We start from the raw sequence: 21,103 nt of genomic DNA, 5'->3' as shown, positions 1-21,103 counted from the left end.
GTGGGAGGAAACCGGAGTACCCGGAGGAAACCCACACAAACACGGGGAGAACCTACAAACTCCATGCAGATAGTGTCCTGGCTGAGATTCAAACCTGGGACCCAGTGCTGCAAAGACCAGAGTGCTAACCTCTGAAGCACTGTGCACCCTCAATGCATAATGATTATTATTATTATTAAATAGGATTTATATAGCGCCCACATATTACGCAGCGTTGTACAATAAATAGGGGTTACAAATGACAGACAGATACAGACAGTGAGACAGGAGGAGGAGAGGACCCTGACCCGAAGAGCTTACAATCTAGTAGGTGGGGGAATTCACACACAATAGGATGGGAGATATGTAGTGTGGGAAGTAGTGATGGTTTCAATAGAGAGAAGAAGATGGGTAGGCAAGTTTGAATAAATGGGTTTTGAGCGCTCTTTTAAATAAGTAGAAAGTAGGAGCAAGCCGAATAGGATGAGGAGACCATTCCAGAGAGTTGGGGCAGCTCTAGAGAAGTCTTGTATCCGTGTGTGTGAGGAGGTTATGAGTTTGGGCATAATCTAATAATAGGAAAGACCAGGGGTGTAAAACTCAAATACACAGTGGGCCAAAATAAAAACGGACAAAGTCACAGGCCAAACTTTAAACTAAAATAGCACCACTACTACAATTCCCTGCGTCTATAAAACAGTCCAATGCGGGGCCACGCATAGGCAGAGAGGCCGCTGGTCCATAGATGCGAGTGATGCCAGGAATTGTAGTAGCGGTGCTATTTCAAAGCTGCGGTGGGCCAACTGAAATTCATATTTAGGATTCCTTTGGGGGCCAAAACAAGGATGTTGGGGGCCAGAGTTTGGCACCCCTGGGATAGATGCTGGCTGATGCCACCTAGTGGTCAATGTATTATTGCACCATTGTATCTCCTCACTATTGTACATAAATGCCATTAATTCATAGTAAAATTACTCACGTATAATTTTTACCTAATGCTGAAAAACCCCTCAAGTCTTCTTTATTCCATTCCTTTGAACAAAATGATCATTTTAAGGTAGATTTATTGATCCCTGGTGATCTATCCATGAGGGATCTATATTGAAGCAATGGGTGTTCTGGCTGTATTCCTGGGATAATACACAAAGAGCGTTATTTAGGGTTTTCATGGGCCGGCACATTACACAAATACACTTATTTTGATATGTAAACTTGGATTGAACTCATTCTATCACTGTTTGTTTTCCTGGGTTGCCTCCCATAGGCTTCTAATAGAGTAGAGGCCAGCACACATTACAGACTCGCTCCAATGTTGTCACCATTACGTCCTGACATATGCCATGCAGCCATTGCCCGAATGTAGACAGAGAAGTGGCTGCAAGGAGGTCGGTGGGATCAGCAGAACTAAATTGCAGGAATAATTTAAGATTTAATAAAAAGAAATGTTTATATGCTGAGGGTGAAGTTTATGCTCTTGATTTGGGTGTACATCTTTGAGCATTGGAATTTGTATCACAAGGCGGGGATGCGTTCCATTTATTCTGATTTGTCACTAAACACTGAGCCATGTGGTTACATTACAGAGCAGCCCAACCCCTGAACCCTAACTGCCCCAGAGGTCAGTACTTACCCCTCAATGGCTGATAGCGGCCCAATCATTAACCCGGACCTAAACTCAGAAATTTTACTTTACATAAAAAGGTAACAACAACCCTTTAATGTAAAGTACAAAATCGGTTAATTAGGGGGTTTAACCCCCTAATTTTTCTCCTCTGCGCTCCCATTCATTCTCCATCCTAGATTGAGAATGAATGGGAGCGCAGAGCCTCCCAGGATACCTACGTCAGCTATGGAGGTCAGATCGGCAAGTGTTTTTTCCATCCTATGTCACCCGATCTCGTGCTGGGTCAGGTGGCGTAGAAAGAAGAACCCAGAAGAAGAGGCAAAGATGACCCCGCCTGGCGCGCCGGCTTAGGGACGGATAGCGGGACGATGCGGGACCTAAAGGAAGACACCTCCCGACCGATCGACTGCCCTGCGGGATTAAAGGTAAACCTTTGTTCGTCCGATAACGGTTAAGAAAAAAAGAGAACAACGCTGATGAACGAGAATTGTCGCTGGAAACTAACGACTGTCCCGGCAGATCTGATTGAGCGACAATTGTTCGCAATCTATTGTGTGTATGGTCGTTCAGCGATGGTGAATGTTTCTGCAGTACATTTTCTCCTTTACATGTCTCTTCCCGCATCATTCAAACGATCATATCTCGCGCGTGTACACTATTGGTGGATTATATTTTTACAATCGTATCGTTACGGCACGTACAGAATTGTGCACAATACGATCGTTCAAAATAATTGTTTATTGGACGTTAATCATTCGTTTTCTAACGACAATTATTGCACGTGTGTACCTAGCCTAAGTGTATTTTATTTTTGTTTTAGGCAGTTTTCAGTTTACTTCTTCTTTAAGTGCTGACCTTTATTGTGTGATACTTCCCCACCTCCTAGATTGTAAGCTCTTCGGGGCAGGGTCCTCTCCTCCTCCTGTGTCACTGTCTGTATCTGTCTGTCATTTGTAACCCCTATTTAATGTACAGCGCTACGTAATATGTTGGCACTATATAAATACTGTTTATTATTAATAATAATAATACCGTAATAATAATAATATTAATAGGGTTGGGAAGAAACTTGCAGGTAAGACATGCAGCCACCATGTCACGCCTCTCTATAGTTTATGAAAAATTAATGATTATATTATATATTAATGAGTATATTATATATTAGTGGTTATAATTTATGTGTCAGGGAAGGGTCAGGACATGGATTGGCCAATGATTACAATGCTTTACAGACACCACGTGACCTTTAGGCCCTCTCTGCAGCCGTCCAATCACAGAGCAGCATCTAATCTGACGGGTTTTGGGGGTGACGTTGCTAATATACGATTTCATGTCTTAATGGAGGCTCTGAGCCGTGGGCGGTGAATCCGGAGACTTCTGTGAATGCCCTCTGCGGTGCAAATATCGCACAAAACTACGAAAGTCACAAAGTGGCCGAGGCGATGGGCGGGCATAAGTGGGAAAGTGGGCGTAGACCAGAGGGCAGCTTTCCAGAGCTCCTCCCTTCTCTCTGCATTCCGGAAGTGTTTCCATCGTGCGACACTATTGTTTCCGGTGTGTCATTTCCGGTAGGGCGAGCGGAAGCCGGTACCGGGAAGGATGAAGCGACGAAGGAGAGTACCGAGCGCTGAAGTGGGTAGGAGGTAAGAAATGACGATATCTCTACGTTTGTTTTGCACAGAGAGTAACTTTAACTCCCGGCATGCCTTGCCATAGTGAGGGACTACAACTCCCAGTATGTTATGCCACAAAAATGACAACTACAACTCCCAGCATGCACAGGGAGTTACAATATGTCCCAGCATAACCATGGGGCGGGGGCTATAACTCAGCATGCTTTGTTTTGAGAAATGTTGATAAGGTAGAGGGGCACTACAACTCCCAGCATGTGCAGGAGGGGGGATACTGTAAGTGGCAGCATGCACAGGGAGAGTACTACAACTCCCAGCATGACCTGTCACAAGACTCCTCTGTCATCATATGTTGTTTTTAGTTTTATTGTTCAGTAAAAATCAGAGAAACCGGACAAATTCCCTGTCTTGTGTATGTTCCATGTCATGTGTGCCCATGCAGTGTTGTTTGTGCCTGTGCCACGTGTGTTCCATGTGTGCCCCCTACCATGTGCGCTCTATGTCTTGTGTTCCCATATCGTGCGTGTTCCATTTCATATGTGTTCCGTGTCACGTGTGCCTGCGCTGTGTGCGTTTTGTGTCTTCCTTGCCTGCGCCATGTGTGCTCCATGTCTTGTGTGCCTATACTGTGCATGGTCTATTTCATGTCGGCCTGTGCTGTGTGTGTTCCTTGTCACGTGTGCCTATGCCATGTGTGTTCTTTGAGCTCCTGCCATGCATGTTCAATGTCATGTGTGCCCATGTCGTGTTGTTTGTGTCCCATGTTAGTGCCCATGCCCTGCGTGTTCTATGTCAAGTGTGCCCTGCACCATGTGTGTTCTTGTGTGCCTGCACCATGTGCGCTCCATGTCTTGTGTGCCCATACCGTGCATGTTCCGTGTCTTGTGTGCTTGTGTGCGTTCCGTATCTTGTGTGCCCACACCGTGTGGGTTCCGTGTTGTGTGCCCCCGCCATGTGCGTTCCGTGTTGTGTGCCAGCGTCATGTGCGTTCCGTGTTGTGTGCCCGTGCCATGTGCGTGTTCCAGGTCACGTGTGCCCATGTTGTTTTGTGTGTGTGTGTTACATGTTTTGTGTGCTCGTGCCTTGCTCTTGTTCTGTGTCTTGTGTGCCTGTGCTCCATTTATTTTGTGCCCATACCATGTGTGTTCTATTTCTTGTGTGCCTGTGCCGTGTGTGTTTCATGTCAGCTGTGCCCGTGCACGTCCCGTGTTGCATGTGCCTGCGCCTTGTGTGTTCCATGTCGTGAGCCCACATGTCATGTTTGTCACTTGATGGCAAACACGGATAGGAGGCGTCACTAGCAAAGCATCAATGAAGTAACAGATTTATTTCCCTGTTATTACATCGTCTGTTTCCTTCTCTTCTTTCCTAGATAATCAGCCATGGATTCTCTGGACACGATGCTGAATGACCCACTGTATCTGGGGTCACGCATGGACAACCATGGGGCCCCCATCATGGAGGAGTGTTTACTGGGAGGAACCAGAGTCAGCCTTCCTGAGGACCTGCTGGAGGATGTAAGTGGCCCTATCTGTGTTGGGCCTCTAAAAACAAAATGTATTAATATTCGAGGGGTTGGACTTCCTCTCAGGTTTTCATGGCTGTCAGGGTCCCAGCTGGGGGGAATTACTTTTTCTGATGACAGCTAAGAGGAAATTCTCCCTCACTTCCTGTGGTGTCTCCGTGACAGGAACTGAAGCGAGACAGAGAAATGCTATTCATTGTTTGTTATTCACAGCTAAAAACAGAAAGTTTTGTTTATACATAAGCATAAAAAGGAAACCAACACTGACTTCATGTTGCCTTCATTAGTATATCTGTCAGGAGGGTTTCCAGTTCTTCTTCCTCCTCCTCCTCTCCTTCCCTTTCTTAGTGCACCTCACAGTTGGGATTTCAGTTCCCCCTCTATTGCTCCCTCCTATACCTTCCAGTCCGGTAATGTTTGTCACTCTTTCCTCCCTCCAGCCTGAGCTCTTCTTCGATGTGGTCAGTTTGGATACCTGGCAGACCGTCCTGTCCGACTCCCAGCGGGAACATCTCAAGCAGTTCCTGCCGACCTTCCCGGAGGACAACGCTCGCCACCAGGATGACATCATACAATCTCTTTTCCGGGGAGACAACTTCCGTTTCGGCAACCCGCTGCAGGTTGCTCAGAAGCTGTTCCGAGGTGAGAATGCCTATTACACCGGTTATCTGTTCTTCATTCACCGGCTCCTTTTTATTCTATAGTCATCTTGTAGAAATAAAGTCGTCAGCCTGATTTATTTTCAAGTATTTCCAAAGCTAAACATTTGTGTTTTAGGTGGAATGGTGAGGGGAAACTCTCCTATTTCTCCATTGTTGGCTGCATCTCCTTAGAGTTCATCCTTTTCTATATATTCTGATAATCATTGTCAGAAGTTTGAGTTGTCAGCAGAGCAGGAAAATCTATGATAGAAAATCATCAAAGCAGTAAATAGTCAGGGTTCTCCCCGGGCCCTTTTAGCTGGGCGCTCCACCCGGCACTTTTCAGCACCCACCCAGCTGTTTTTGGGTGGTTACTAAAGAGTTTGGTCACAATACAGAGGCTGCCACCCACCTACAATTTCTTCCCACCCGGCTTTAAAAAATTTCTGGGTTTAGCACTCATCGTGAATTAAAATTTTATGATTTTCTGCACACACGCTGATCATTCCAGCTCGTAAGTGTCTTTGCTCTGACATCTGCATGCCTAGATCCAGGCTTTAGATACAACGTGATGTTATTACTATTCTTTCACACCTTTAAGATATCCCTCTTACCATGATCTACATTTATTAAACAACTATTATGTATATCCATGTGTATTTAACATTGTATATATTTAATCTTTGATTTTAAATACATTGCTGCACCTTCAAATACCCTGTCTTTGATTGTTCTACTTTTTGAGATATAATTTTATGATAGCAGATAAAAAAAACAATGGCCATAGGAATGGTAAAATACCCCTGCAGACAGAGGATGGTGGGTTGAGTTTTGCCAGGATTTATGATATATGAATGAACTCCCGACTTTCAAACGCAAAGAGACTTTTTTCTCCAAAAACCTGGCAGCACTGGAGAGAGAGAGAGAGAGCTTCGATGGAACTTATTAACTTATTAATTTAGTTGTTGGGCAGGAGATCACTTCTTACAACAAGTGCTGTTGATGTCATCTGCACAGATTAGAATTTAATTGGTTTCAGAATGTAATTGAGTTCCAACATGAAATTGGTGTCATCGTCCAGTGTCAGGATTGGCTAAACAATGTCAGGAGCGTAGCTGGGCTCCCGTTATTGCGTATAGCCAAAACCACAAGGGGTTAGCCGAGGACATGGTCTTTGGCTGACCTCTTGCATGATTGGCTTGGTGAATGTAAACAATGATGTCATAATTGTTTACATTTATTTAGCTAATCACAAAAGAGGGCAGTTGAGGACAGATGTCCATTTTTTTAGAGGACTTTTTATAAATAGGGATACACACACTTGCTGCTCCCATCTTCTATCCAAAAAAATTGTAAGCCTGGTAAAGGGTCTGGTTAAAAAAAACAGATGGGTGGAGGGGTTCCACACATTTTTTTTTTTCTCAAATAAAAATTACTCTTTTAAACACTATTATCTTTTACATGTTCATGACAGGCTGTCACTTTCACCCCATTCAAAGTAACCTCTACACAGCCCTTGTCACTCATTTGAATTCACATTAATTTTATTCATTGTAAAATACGTTTATTCATGTCAGTTTTCCACTTTTACCGATAACTTCCTTATATATATATATATATATATATATATATATATATATATATATATATATATTTTTTACTATAACCAGAAGCCGAGCACTGCATATGTTCATATTTTGTACCATACACTCTTCTCTTTGTGTTAGACGGCCACTTGAACCCGGAAGTGGTGAAGTACCGCCAGCTCTGTGTAAAGTCCCAGTACAAGAGATATGTCAGCTCGCAACAGCAATATTTCCACACTCTGCTTAAACAGATCCTAGCCTCTCGTAAGGTAAGTGTAAGCTTTGATCTCCTTGAGGGGTCTGGTGTCCATACAGTGGAGGAACCCATTCTGCCTATCCCTGATCTGATCTTTGTGCAGAGCAGGGTGAGAGGTGTCTGCTGTTCACATAGGATCTGCTGTGCAGGTCTTTGTATAAGTGAGAGAGGTCTCCTGTGACTATCCTTGCGCAGTTTTCAGTGTCCGTAGTAAATCAATGTGACTTCATATTGTTTATAAAAACCCCAGTGTTCTGTTCCCTTGTTCCCTTTCCATCCCAAGCTGCCTACTTGATTTTTTTTTTTTTTATCAGCGCAGTATGCATCTGTTTAGCGAAATTACAGTAGCATTGTCACCATATTTGCTGCACCACCCTATAGTTGAGCAAATCATGCAACTGTATTGGAGTTTCATATTTCCTGAAGGCTACTTCTAGTGACGTGTGTGCAATTAGTCCCCCCCTCCCCTCCCCACCAGCTCTGCACTAAAGGAAGCAAAAGCTTTAGAGTCATTACAACATTACAATATAAGTTAAAAAATGTAATTCATTTGGTAAATTTTAAAACATTTGCACAAATGGATCTCTTTTTTGAATTTTGTTTTCTGTTTACATCCTGATAGGATGACAGTTGTGTGCGTGAGGTTTCTCCCTCCTTCCCTGATTTATATACTGCTTACAGGAGCTTTTGGACCTTGCCAGGAAGAATGGTCCAGACCTGACAATGAAGAGAAAGCCTGCTTCTGCACGGAACACACCAGAGGAGAAGGAGCGGCGGGCACAGCGGCGATACCTTAAGATCCTGCGAGAGGTGAAGGAGGAGTGTGGAGATGGCACGCTGTCTTCGGAGGAAGAGGGTAAGAATCTGACTTTGATTGTAAGTCTAGTGAGAGGTTCCCTGTTAGGCACATAAAGTTTATGCTTTCTATGGAATTTTGTTTTATCTTTAGATTTGACCTCCTGGCTCCCAGGGTCACCCACCAGTTCTCCAGGTGCTGGCGTACCACTCCGCTCTGTCCCCACTCTATCCACACAGGACATGAAAACTGCAGGTAAATCCCTCCTTGCTATTGTATGTCATTATTTGCTATCCTGTTGGGGGGGACCTGTACTGTGACCCAAATATCCAGGCAGTGGATCTTTTCTCCATCACTGACTTACCATGCTTGTTCTACTCTGTGTGCAGGTAGCCATCTTGATAGAGGCAGGGCTTTAATTCAATGGCAGTGAGCCACGCATTATTGACATCACCAGATCCCACTCCAAATCCAGTGAGACTAACAATCAGACACAGCACTTCTTGGATAATCTCGCACTGCTGATACACAGCTATGAGAATCCACTACAAGAATACCTAGGCAGGGGAAGTTCACTGATATGCAGCTGCAGGTTATATAACTGGAGTACGTAGGCATAGGAAGTATTTTTCAGGAGGAATTCCTGACAAAAGGTAAATCTTTCATGGAACTGTTTAGGCATTTCACATTTGGAGTTTAGTTCCAATCCAGAATCATCAAATTATGTGACGGTTCATCCTCCTAGTATGCCATGGTAAAAGCTACCTTTTACTGGTGCTGAAAGCTCACTTATAATAGTAGAATTTTAAAAGAAAGTAGAAAGTTTATTTTTCCTCTCAATTTAGATGGAGGGGTTGGGGGTAGCGCGCAGGTTGTAGAAATACATAATTCTCTATATGTTTCATGGGGAAACCATGAAATCAAGTTTGTGTTTACAGATGAGTAATGCTTTTGCTATATTATTGTTTTAAACATTTACAAAGAAAAATGAATGACGTAGTTCATATTGTTTTATTAGTAGCTAGAGCAGCAAAGTGAGATGTCTGTAAATGTGTCAAACAAATGTGTTCAATGTAGATAAAGTTGATCTGACAGAGCGGGACTTGAAGATGATGCTCCGAAGACATCGAGAGAAACGAAAGCTTCAGTCGGTGAGTGTGGATGAACTGATATCGTGCAGGTTTTCATGTGAATATAGAATTGCATGTTAACAAACAGAACTAGTGAAAATCTGGGTATTTCAATATTTTGCCAGATAGCAGAGCCATTCTGAGCTCCTAAATTCCTGTATGTACATTTGTATTTCATCACTCTTTACAATAAAATATACATTATTCATATACAGTAAACAATGTAAGTATGTTAGCCTCCCTGATTAATAAAATTGCTTTCCAGCAAATCCATAAACGCTTTTTCTTTTGCTGTGCTCCTGTGCATGGTCCGTCCCATGCTGCTATGTTTTGCTGCATACTGGAATAAGCAAATATTTAGGAAAGGGGTGTGATGGTCAGGGAGAAAAATGTTGCTTTGGATAAATGAGCTGAACATCTACACTGTGCATAAGATGTTGTACATATTTATACTGCCATCATTAGTAATACCAATTCACCTTTTTACATCCAACCAGTAACAAAGTAGCTGTCAGTGGTTTGTGGAAATAGGCAGATGATAATAGGCACATCAAATCATCTCTGTATGAAGTGTATAGTAATTAATCATTTAGGATGTTCTCATCATTCTCCTGCAGGATCACCCTGACCTGATGACTGAAGAGATCACCTTGAATGACATAATGACTCGAGTCAATGCTGGCTGTAAGGGATCTCTGGCAGGTAACGAATGCTTACTCCATCCTTGTCTGCTTGTAGTTTTATGATTTTGATATGGCTCTGTTACGTAAACTGACCAAAATCTTTACACTGTACAGGCAAGATCTGCCTAGTGGGAGGATTTCCTTACATATAGACTTACCAGACATACTAGGTTGTTTTCCACTTCCTTAAAATAGGAACGTTTTGGCAAGCAGTTGCTGGTCATGTTTTTGTTCATGCATTTTGTTTGGCTTCGTTTAAATTGAATGTTTACGGGGCAGATAGATTACTAATTAACCACTCACTTTACAGAGCTTTAAATATTTGCTGTTTAACGTTTCCCCTTTCCATCTTTTTCTGAAAGACCAATTAGCAGTTTTTTTCTGCAGGGTGATTATAAGGGATTGTAGGGTAAAATGATCAAATGATTGGTTGTAATAAATTAGCACAGTGGATGAGGATGTCTCTCCATCTCACACTTAATGCTCCAAGCTATCACTGATATCTTACAGCACTTTATGACATGGCCACCATGAAGAAACGAGTGAAGGAGCGAGATGAGCGGAAAAAGAAAAAGATGAAGCTTATAAAGACAGAGCCAGAGGATTTTCCGGATGCCCCTGAAGAACCGGATATAATGCCAGCCCTCCTTCCTTCTGATTCTCTTAACCTGACATCGGTGAAAGAAGAGTAAGTCGGACTGGCATATACAGCTCATTGTCTTTATACTGTATGTATGAGTACATATTATGATAACATGGGATCTTCTCTTCTCCCCAAGGCCCATGGAGGATGTGAAACCAGCATTACCTTTCAATGAGATATCTGCCAGTTTCTTCAGTCTCTTGCTAGATATTCTGATGGTGGAGGGGCCCTCCAATCCCATATTGGTAAGTGAAGGACGACATGGAGCTTTGTTTGCTATATTCTTTAAACCTTCTTCCATCCATTCTTTGTTGTTCTGCTTTGTTTGGCTTTCAGTCCATCTTGCCTATCCTTTTTTCTGCTTATTTGAACCTGTTAAATGTTTTTTTTGTATTTTGTAATTATAATTATTTGTTCTCCCTGATGTTTTAGCTGGAGGAGAAGGTATCACTTTGGCAAGCATCACCTGCTAGCACCCTGAACAGCTGGTACTCTGCAGCCTCTAACTGGTGTGACCTGGTACATTCTGCCCTCCTATATCTCAGCGGAGACAGCAAAGGTGGGTGTAAGCTCTGCTGTGCATTATGAACTAATAGTTATCCTCTGGAAACCTTCAATCTTGTAGAGGGAGTGAAGGTGTAATCTTCTCATCTGTATATCTATTTCTTTTTAAACCCATTTTCCTGTTTCTTTGCTGTTATCACTTTTCCCTGCTCGATTTGTTTCTTTTCTTCTAATACACTGTTGTCTAGCCTATGTCCCCCGTGTGCTGTTTGCCCTAGGATCCCTTTCACCTACCTCTGATAGCCGCAGGCCATGTACATTTATGAACTATTGCCATAGCAATGTCCTTGCAACATGAAACAATATGGGGTTCTTTTAAAAAAGCCGAACATGCAGGCTATTCTGTATTGTCCATTTTCTCTAGGTTTAAGTTTATGATTTTTAATTTGCATGTCCCGCTGAAACTTTTCTCTTACTCAGCATTTATTTTGCAGGTGCTTTATCTGGCTTAACTCCCTATGTGGAGTTCAGGGAGAAGACACAGCAGTGGAAGTGTCTTTGTGAGTATGCATATCCTCCTCTGTCCTTTCCTCTTGATCTGCAAACATCCTTATTTATATAAACTTTTTTCCCTTTCCATGCAGTATCCCCTGCTGATAATGAGAAGGATCTTGTTGCCCTCTTCCACCTCTGGCTGGAGACAAAAGATCACATATTTACCAAGGTGAGGGTACTACTAAACTAAGTGTACAAGAAGGAAGGTGTCTGTGCTGCCCATAGCAACCAATCAGATTCCAGCTGTCATGTTTTTGTTCAGAATTGGAGTAACAGAAGTGCCACACCAAAAGTAAAGGGCTTTTACTCCCCAGTAACGTTCATTACAATTGTGGCATTTTGGAAAGTTCCTTTATGCGTGTGAGCAACCTATCCAGGGTCCTGATGCTCCACCATCTACCTTTGATACTCCCAGTCTTCTAATGCAGGAGAGAGAGTGAAAAGCTGGCAGCAGCGGGCAGAGCATTTCCAATACCTTTACTTTGATTTAAGTCCTGTATATGATGGTGATGATTGTCTCTGATCTTTCTCACTAGATGTATATGTAATTGAACATATTTTCAAAAAATATTCATTCTCCTTCTCTTTTAGGAGGAGGAAAGCCCAGACTACATCAACCCTATTCCTAGAGTGTAAGTATGGCCATAAATTAAAATGCAACGTAACAAACCCTGCATAAAACAAATGCTCTCTGGTCCATTATTCCTCGTTTGTATGTGTTGTTGTATTATTACTTCATTTTACATTTCTGTGTATTGAATTACAAAAGACATGGGGTAGATAGGTGAATGCATGAAAGAAAAGTGAAAAGATTCTTTGGAGTTGACTGTAGGTTTTAGACATGTTATAATAAAGTACATCTGTGCTTTATTCCTTTAAAAGCCCCTCTTCCCCAGCTGCACGTATATGAACTTCTCTGATATGCTGACCATTTACCTTGTCATGTTTCAGTAGGACAGATTACATTGTGCGTCCGAGTTCTGGAGATGAGAAGCGAATCTTCCAGGAACAGGTCTGTTCATCATTGCCGAAACTAATCCTCTCCAATTCCCTACTGCTGAAGAAGATCTCTAACACTAATATCTTTCTATCTTCTACTCCACCCAGGAGAGACACCGCTACCTTCAGCCACACAAGGCCTTCACTTTCCGCATGCATGGATTTGAGTCTGTAGTGGGTCCGGTGAAAGGTGTATTTGACAAAGAGACATCTCTAAACAAAGCTCGTGAACACTCACTGTTGCGGTCTGATAGGCCAGCTTACGTCACCATCCTGTCTCTTGGTAATTGTTCTCCTATTTGAGCTTTAGGGAGGCTGGGCCTGGACATAGGAACAAAAGCACACTTAGTTCTGAAGAGTAACTGAAATGTGAAATAAATGGTTTGTGTGTTTAAACAAGGGCCATTTTTTGCTGAAAAGATCTAGGATAGTTGTAGGGCACTTATATAACACTCAGCGCCCTTTAAAGCTCATTGCACCTCTAAAACAAAAAACAGTTTAATTTTACCATCCCTAATGACTGCAGTGCATTTTGTTTAAATGTCGGGGAGCAGAAAATAAATCAATGTATTCAATTCCAACCCAGAACTATCTTGGCAATGTGGTAGCATCTGTATATTCTGAGTTTTCCATGATTTTAATGTAAGGTCCTCCTTAGAGAATATTCAGGAAAAGTTTATTTTGAAAATTTATTTTTTCTCAGTTCGGGATGCAGCTGCCCGCCTACCAAATGGTGAAGGTACACGTGCCGAAATCTGTGAGTTGTTGAAGGATTCCCAGTTTCTGGCACCCGATGTTACCAGTGCTCAGGTAAGATGCTGTTTGTTGATATTGGGGTGTTTTGGGGTTTCCTGAGGACCAGAGCTTAGACTGTCTGTTGTCATCTGGCTGTTAGGTTAACACGGTAGTGAGCGGGGCGCTGGACCGACTGCACTACGAGAAGGATCCCTGCGTGAAATACGACATTGGACGCAAGCTTTGGATCTACCTTCATCGAGACCGGAGTGAGGAGGAGTTTGGTAAGACCTCTGCCAATGAACTTTGAGCTTTCCTCCTCTTAAAAAGGAAGGAGAATTAATTTTTTTCATCTTCTGTTCTTTTTTTTAGAGAGGATCCACCAGGCTCAGGCAGCAGCAGCCAAAGCCAAGAAAGCTCTGCAACAAAAGCCAAAAACACCCTCAAAGATTGTAAGTTGCCCATTAAACTTCTTCCTCTCTTGCATTATTTCACAAAGATAGTATTTACCCCAATCACCACTTCCAGTCCTCCCCTGAGGTCCTTAACAAAGATTCCTCTTTCCTCATTTCTATCCTTTCTTGTGTTCTTCTTTAAATATTTTACTCTCCTGTCCTCTGCTGTGTTCTAAATCACAGATTGAGTGTTCCCCTTTTCTGTCCTCTGAAAGATCTCTTAGTTCCCTAAAACAAAACACTGCTTTTAGTTTATCTGCACAGTAAGAAGCCAGTTAGGTATAGAAACACTCACAAATAGATTGTCACATTGGATAGAGTTTTTGTTACTTCTTACCTCAAGACACAGTATTAAGTGAGAGGAAATCTCTTTTTTTCGTGAGGGAAACACTCTCACCCTTTTTGTACCCCTATTGGAAGGTTTTCTATTCCAATAACAACTCTTAATTGCAGTCCCAGGGACCGTGATCATCAAGCAAAATACTGCATAGGGAAGACTGCAATGAAAACCTGATAGAGGTTCTAGTCTTTTCCTTGTCAAAACCAAAACTATGGTGATGGATTTGCAGTTCTTAAGGCATCAGATGGGAAAGTCAATGTTGGCTCATTGCCAGTGTTCTGTTATGATGACCCTGGAAAAGCTTCTGTGCTTGTTGCTCTTGCTGCGTGTAGTTTTATAAGATTAAATTGCATTCACAAATGACCAATTAAAAATGCTAGTTCCCTGGCTGTCAAGTGCATTCTCAGCCAATAGTTTGTCACTGATATAGAAGTATGCAGATGAGGCTGTCAGACTTCCTGCAAACATATGTTATGAGTCTTGTATGTCACACATCAGTAAGTCAGAATGAGCCAGGCATGTAGTATTTTCAGGCAGTGAGGCTAGTAATGGTAGTTTCCATATTTTGTGAAGTTTTGACTTTCTAAAATTCTGATTTACTTTCAGAAATCTGGCAACAAGGAGTTTACTGTGAAGGGCAGTGGCACTCCTGAACCAGCTCAGCTGAACATTAATGAGTGCAGTATGCCACCAACACCTGGGACCCCCAGCACACCGACTACACCAGCACTCCCAGCAATGCCAATGTCCCCCACATCTGCTGCAGTCAGTAAGATTATCCCCAGCAACATTCCTGAGTCCCCGAAATCCAGTCCAAGGTAAGAAATTGACAGTCTGAGATTTTTTTTTTCTTATCCAAAAATGATTGGTATGTGGTAAAAAGTAACGATGTGTGTTGTGTCCACAGCGTTCTCTTGGTGTCCCCGCCAACCATGCCTCAGCTCAGTACTCTGTTGACGCCATCTGTAACCAGTCAGGTGACCACTGTGACCCCACCCCCTGTTAGGAACACTGCATTGTCCTCTGCCCCTCCAATCCCACAAGTACGGATTGTGACAGCTTCTGCTGCCATTCCAGCTGCCCCTCCACCTGCTATCGTCTCTCAGCCTCTTTCTCCCGTTGTATCGCACATCAGGATGCCTCTCACAACGCCCACTACTAAAGGAATAACACAGGTAAGGGTTAAATGCCCCTGAGGCAGATATTGAAAGAATAATATTCCCAGACATTTATATTCTATGTTCTCTCCACAGGTGGTGACGATGCCAGTGAAGACGCAGCCAGCTGTCAGTGCCCCACGCCCTACCATCACAGTGACCACTCCAGGAAGCATTGCTATCACCACTCTGACTGCATCTACAGTAGTCACTTCAAAACCGGTTATCAGTACCCCTGCAAATTCAACACCCACAATACTGCAGAGCATCACGGGACAAAACATAATCAAACAGGTGACAATGAAAGGACAACTGCTGTGTAATATTTCTTTATCTGGGTGATGTCACAGTGTGTGGGAACATTGTGTGATCTCAGGGGTTGCAGGAACACTAATGTTAGGAAGAGTGAGAGGACTCTGTATGATGTCAGGGATGAAGGGTTGTCCAGTTATGGCCCTGGAGTATTCCAGCAGTGTCATCCAAGGCATTTAGACAGCACACCGATCATCATTATCTCCCTCCAGCTATTGACTGCAGATGGACATTTATTAGTATTTCTTTTCCTCACCTTTGCAGCGCTGGGTCCCAGTTTTGTATCTCGGCCAGGGCACTATCTGCATGGAGTTTGCAGGTTCTCCCTGTGTCTGTGTGTGTTTCCCCTGGGTACTCCGGTTTCCTCCCACATTCCAAAAACCTGCAGTTAGGTTAATTGGCTTCCCCCCCATAATTGTCCTTAGACTGTAATAATGATATATGACTATGGTAGGGACATTAGATTGTGAGCTCCTTTGAGGGACAGCCAGTGATATGACTATGGTCTTTGTGCGTATCATGTCAGCGCTATATAAATACTGGATTATAATACCATAATTTGCCTCCATTTCCTGTTTACCTGTGTGTGTTTGTCCACTGTGTTGTCTGTGGAACATCTGATCAGTGATTTTCTTCTCTTCCTCAGGTGGCACTATCTGGACAGCTCAGTGTCAAGGCCCAGCCAACTTCTAGCCTCCCACTTCCAACTACCAATCTGCGTATTCAAGGAAAGGATGTCCTGCGGCTTCCCCCTTCCTCCATCACCACAGATGCCAAGGGTCAGACTATACTGCGCATTACACCTGACATGATGGCAACATTAGCTAAATCCCAAGTCACCGCTGTAAAACTATCACAAGAACTTTTCTCAGCGGCGCCTCCCAGTGTCTCCAGCAAAGGACTTTTACATGTCACGTCCAGCCCGTCATCCCCTTCTTCTCCGGCACCTGCAACCATCAAGGTGACGCCTGAAGTGAGGGTGACAGAGCCTGGCAGTTCTGGGTTCAGATTAATGCCTGCACTGGGTGTTTCTGTAGCTGATCAGAAAGTCAAAACTACGACAGCCGCTGAGACAAAGCCAGCTGCAACCATACGAATTGTGCAAGGACTGGGTGTCGTGCCTCCCAAAGTAGGGACTTCACAGGGTATTACAGTGACTGCTAAACCCGTAACTGTGGCATCTCCTGCCCTGGTCAGCCCTGTTCAGACAGCTTCAACCATAAGCCTTTCACCTGTCACCAACACTGGTACGAAACCGGTAGCGGGAGCAGCTGTGACTATGGGTGCAGCAACAGCCACAGTACGCCAGATTCCGGTGACAGGAGCTCAGCAGGTGAGATCATGACTTGAGTGTGTATAGGGAGGGAACTCAGATTTTATTATTATAATGAATATTATTAAACAGGATTTATATAGTGCCAACATATTAGGCAGCGCTGTACATTAAATATGGGTTGCAAATGACAGCTACAGACAGTGACACAGGAGGAAGAGAGGACCCTGCCCAGAAGAGCTTACAATGTAGGATGGGGCCTGGAGTTGAGATTTATCAAAAATGGAGTCTGTCTATGATAGGCTGGTGATATACCTGAGATTCCAACAAAATTATTTTAGTCTTTTCATAATTTCATAACTCTCACTATAACACATATCACCAGGCTAGGGGCTAAAGGAGCTGTATTTCATGCTGTCCAGAACTGATATATACACAGCCTGCCAAACAGCTCAGCCAAGTTTGTAATGTCTTCTTTACTGCAGTTATGCAGAGCAGTTTGGTAAGCTCCAGTCTATGATTAGATAGTGAGGGAGCTGTAGGAAACTGATGAGGTTATCACTTTGCTCTCTTCTGTCTCTTCTTGACATCATGCATTAGAAATACATTTTGCTACATTTGGTGCTGCCTCTCCCCTCTAGTGCTGTTATACAGGAGATCAAGGTAGACTTATAAAAAGTAAAAATTGCATTAAAATGTATTTGAAGAGGACGTGTACTCTGGAGGCTGCTCCCAAAAAAATGGCAGAAAGGACTATTTCCCCAGTATTCCCGGTGGTCATCTTGTTGCTGATTGTTTCCTGATATTCCATTAATCCACCTATTTTCTGTTTGTGCTTGGAGGTTTTCCTAATTTCAAAGCCCCCAGCAAGTACAGTCCATGCATGCAGGATCTCTCAGTACGGCCCGCCACACTCCTAGTCTGCCACCTTTTGGTCACTTTGCAGTACAGCCATAACCTGGGCCCCGGGTGTTAAACCACATGGCAGCACCAGACACTGAAATAAAGACTGCACTCATTTGAATATGGAATCAAGATAAAAGGTTGATTTTCAGGATGCTGCTTGGGCAAAGTTAACATTTCTGGATGTTTCAGTGATATATTTTTATATCGAGGTAGATTTAACAGACACAGATTAATAATTATAAGGATGTGAATCTGAATGTGACCTGGTATTGGCCTCTTGCAGTCCTTGTGCAGCACAAGCAGCCAATCGGCATTGCCGTCATGTGGTAACAATGGGCACATTTATAGGCAGGGGGATCAGACTGGCACGTCTGCTTTTTTTGTTCTTTTACTGTCCAATCGCAGGCTGAGAGGGGGACCAGACCAGTAAGTATTACTGAACTGGAGGTCACAATGAGGTCCTTTTTTCCTGCCAAACGGAACTGGGCTGTATTCTGCCAGCCTTGCCTTCAAGCTGTCTATTCTGGAAGTTGTAGTTCTTTAGGGCTTGCTGGGGATTGGAGTGTGTTCTTCAGACATTTGTAATATTCCTATGATTCCTTTTCGCAGGGTAAAGTTCCAGCTCGGATCACAGTGCCGCTGTCAGTCCTCAGTCAGCCGGTAAAGGGGAAGAGTGTTGTGGCTGCGCCAATCATCAAGGGGAACCTGGGAGCCAAGTAAGTACCCCCCGACATTCCTACCCCCTCTGGGCTACAAGTCATCCCTGCTTTGTGGTCCTTTAATTGTCACTCCACCCAACACCTCGTATGTCCCTGGCTGTGATCCTGGCATCCCCTCTGTCCCTCCTGTGTTCCTGCCCCAAAGGACAACTGAATATCCATTATGTTTAATTTTTGGTCATTTAATAAAATAAATTTGAACCTAAAATCTGGATCAGCTTTTAAAATAAAAGTTATTTCTGGTATTGTCTACATACCTTCTGCCACATAAACCAAAGCAGAATGACTTCAAGTAAAGACTGTCACCTTTCTAGTGTAAAAACTGAAAGGTTTGGCATTGTTAAGATTTGCACTCACTTCCTGCTGTGTCTGTGGAACAGCAAGAAAAAAATACTCAGTTTTTTTTCCCCTTTTATATTTAATTCAATTTATATTCGTATTCAAGACTAATGATCAGTTTGGTTTGCATGAGAAACACCTTTACTTATATTCTAGTTTTATTAATGCTGTGCCATAAAGTCTGAGATGTTTTTACTGATGTCACTCTCTCCCCCTCTTCTCTCTCTCTCTAGTATAAGCAGTCTGGGACGCAATATAATTCTGACTACGGTGCCAGCAGGGACAAAACTCATTGCAGGAAACAAACCAGTCAGCTTCCTGACTGCACAGCAACTTCAGCAGCTCCAACAGCAGGGCCAGGCCACACAGGTAAGAGAGGAGGGGGCCTAATTAACAGGTAATACCAGAACCTGCCCACAAAGTATAGTAGCTGCAGAGCTGGGTCATCCCCACACAGATTGGAGGCTGTAGTGTGGATTTACTAAGCTTCCATCAGCAAAGCACATGGTGAAATCCAGAGGGTTGGGGCTGGGCTATAGGAAAGGCTCCTTTAATGGCTTGTGTTGTGTGTTTTTCGGCTGCGCTACCACAAATAGCTTTATTCAGGAATACTTTATTGATCCAAAAGCTCCAACATTCCGCTGATTAAATTCTTCTATACTGTCGCGTTTCACCTAGTATGGGGCTTCATCATGGAGGTGAGTCCTGCAATGACCTTATTCTGGGGGTGATACAAGACAGTAAGCACTTTATTGGGCTGAAAAAGTAGACAAGAATACGGTGGTGGTAGTGCAGGCTACAAAATACACCAACTCTGCTCGACATCCCTTATATTGTGTTTTATTGAATCTAGGGGGTGATTTTCAACAATGTTGGCTTATAAAAGATTAGATGACAGAAGAGATGACATTGTAATGTTTCTCATCCGGGGCTCCTCCCTTGCTGGGGGTCCCTCGAGCAATGAGCAAGTCTGTACCTCATTGGGTCAGTGTAAGTGACACCGATGATCTTTTTGGCTATCTATAAGGGTGGCATTCTTCCTACTGCCCACCACACTAATCTACTGTGAGCTTTGGATAAAATAACTACAGAAGAGGGGCCCTGAAGTTTTTTCGAGAGTTCCCCCATGTAAAAAAAGCTCCAGGAACACTGCCATGGAGGATGGGCCTACACTTTCCTATGTGAATAACCCATTTTTCAGTTGGGCCTCTGCACGTGTGGTTGGTACTCAGACAATCGATTATCATTGTACAATGGTTGTATTTTATATTATTTCTGACATGTTTTTTTTTCCTCTCCAGGTGCGAATTCAGACTGTCCCGGCCTCCCACCTACAAGCAGCAGCCTCCTCCTCCCCAGTACCCTCTAAGGCTGTTTCCACGGTTGTAGTTACCACAAACCCTCCCACTAAACCAGCAACTGACCCTCAGTGACCTTTGAACTTTGTGAAGTAAGATTTGGGGTCTCCTGGGTATCAGGATTTCCCAGTAACTGTGTTCACTAAGACACAGCTAGGCCGCAACCAGTGGTGATCCTGGAGGTCGTCTCCAAGCTGACCAATGGCGATCCTGGGGACAATTCTAAGCTGGCCAATGGCGATCCTGGAGGCAGTCCCCAAACTGAGCAATGGCGATCCTGGGGGCAATTCTAAGCTGGCCAATGGCGATCCTGGAGGCAGTCTCCAAGCTGACCAATGGGGATCCTGGAGGCAGTCTCCAAGCTGGCCAGAGGCAGTGAAGGAAGAATTGAGCAGCACTTTCATTGTGCTCCAGGTGGCACCAAAAATTGTTGCTAATGCGCACAAAACAATGAACTTGCAGGTGAAAGAGATGCGATTTGCATTTGTCCCATCATGTTTTTATGCTGATAAAGCAAACGGTAAAGTAATAATTGTATATGGTTTTGCCTTTTGCTTTTGAATGTTAAATATATTTAAGACTGAATACATTTGATTTCTGAGATTTTGTGTATTAATTTAATATCAGCTTCCATACCGGCCCATTAGGCCGGGATTCCCTGCAGCCCTGTGGAGCAAGACATGGCAACCAGAGGACACCAAGTGCAGCAAATTACTCCCCCGAGGAGTGGTGTCAATTAAACAGGTACATGGGAGAATGTGATTGGTCCATGGGGAGACACAGACATTCAGCACTCAGCAATGAATGAGCACATGGCTGCCCGGGTGATTTACATTCACTTGCTGGTCAGAGAATGCTGAAGTACAAGCGGACACCTCACATGGGTCTGATTTCAACAAATCGCCTACCAAAAATATCAAACCTGAATAAAGTCACAAAAATAGATATTCAGTCACA

The 21,103-nt window shown here is 43.4% G+C and overlaps 1 protein-coding gene across 2 annotated transcripts; it reads left to right on the top strand.

Annotated features, from left to right (window-relative positions):
- The first annotated feature begins 3,083 nt into the window (after positions 1–3,083).
- On the top strand, positions 3,084–20,740 carry NFRKB (nuclear factor related to kappaB binding protein). 2 transcript variants are annotated; one of them, XM_072426634.1, is made up of 26 exons: positions 3,084–3,246; positions 4,607–4,751; positions 5,200–5,401; positions 7,128–7,255; positions 7,924–8,098; positions 8,192–8,293; positions 9,116–9,189; positions 9,786–9,870; positions 10,362–10,539; positions 10,631–10,739; positions 10,927–11,053; positions 11,493–11,558; positions 11,643–11,722; positions 12,145–12,185; positions 12,508–12,565; positions 12,661–12,835; positions 13,256–13,362; positions 13,448–13,571; positions 13,660–13,739; positions 14,689–14,900; positions 14,990–15,257; positions 15,336–15,533; positions 16,198–16,884; positions 18,340–18,446; positions 19,022–19,157; positions 20,090–20,740. In XM_072426634.1, exons 2-26 carry the CDS (start codon positions 4,617–4,619, stop codon positions 20,219–20,221), a joined length of 3,786 nt encoding a protein of 1,261 aa, XP_072282735.1. In that variant the 5' UTR covers positions 3,084–3,246; positions 4,607–4,616; the 3' UTR covers positions 20,222–20,740. The 2 variants fall into 2 exon arrangements, with proteins under 2 accessions (XP_072282735.1, XP_072282734.1); XM_072426633.1 differs by having other exon boundaries at positions 3,088–3,246; positions 12,505–12,565.
- Positions 20,741–21,103: the final 363 nt, after the last annotated feature.

This window comes from Pyxicephalus adspersus, chromosome 11, assembly GCF_032062135.1.
Source record: "Pyxicephalus adspersus chromosome 11, UCB_Pads_2.0, whole genome shotgun sequence".
Classification (NCBI taxonomy): Eukaryota; Metazoa; Chordata; class Amphibia; order Anura; family Pyxicephalidae; genus Pyxicephalus; species Pyxicephalus adspersus.
The sequence above is the reverse complement of the archived record's forward strand: the minus strand, read 5'-3'. Positions and strand labels throughout refer to the sequence as shown.

Excerpts from the sequence above, each read along its gene's own strand:
- NFRKB (XM_072426633.1), top strand. The coding sequence starts at position 4,617 with ATGGATTCTCTGGACACGATGCTGAATGACCCACTGTATCTGGGGTCA. Across the intron at positions 9,190-9,785 it reads AGAAACGAAAGCTTCAGTCG|GATCACCCTGACCTGATGAC; the intron begins GTGAGTGTGGAT and ends ATTCTCCTGCAG. Across the intron at positions 10,740-10,926 it reads GGCCCTCCAATCCCATATTG|CTGGAGGAGAAGGTATCACT; the intron begins GTAAGTGAAGGA and ends CTGATGTTTTAG.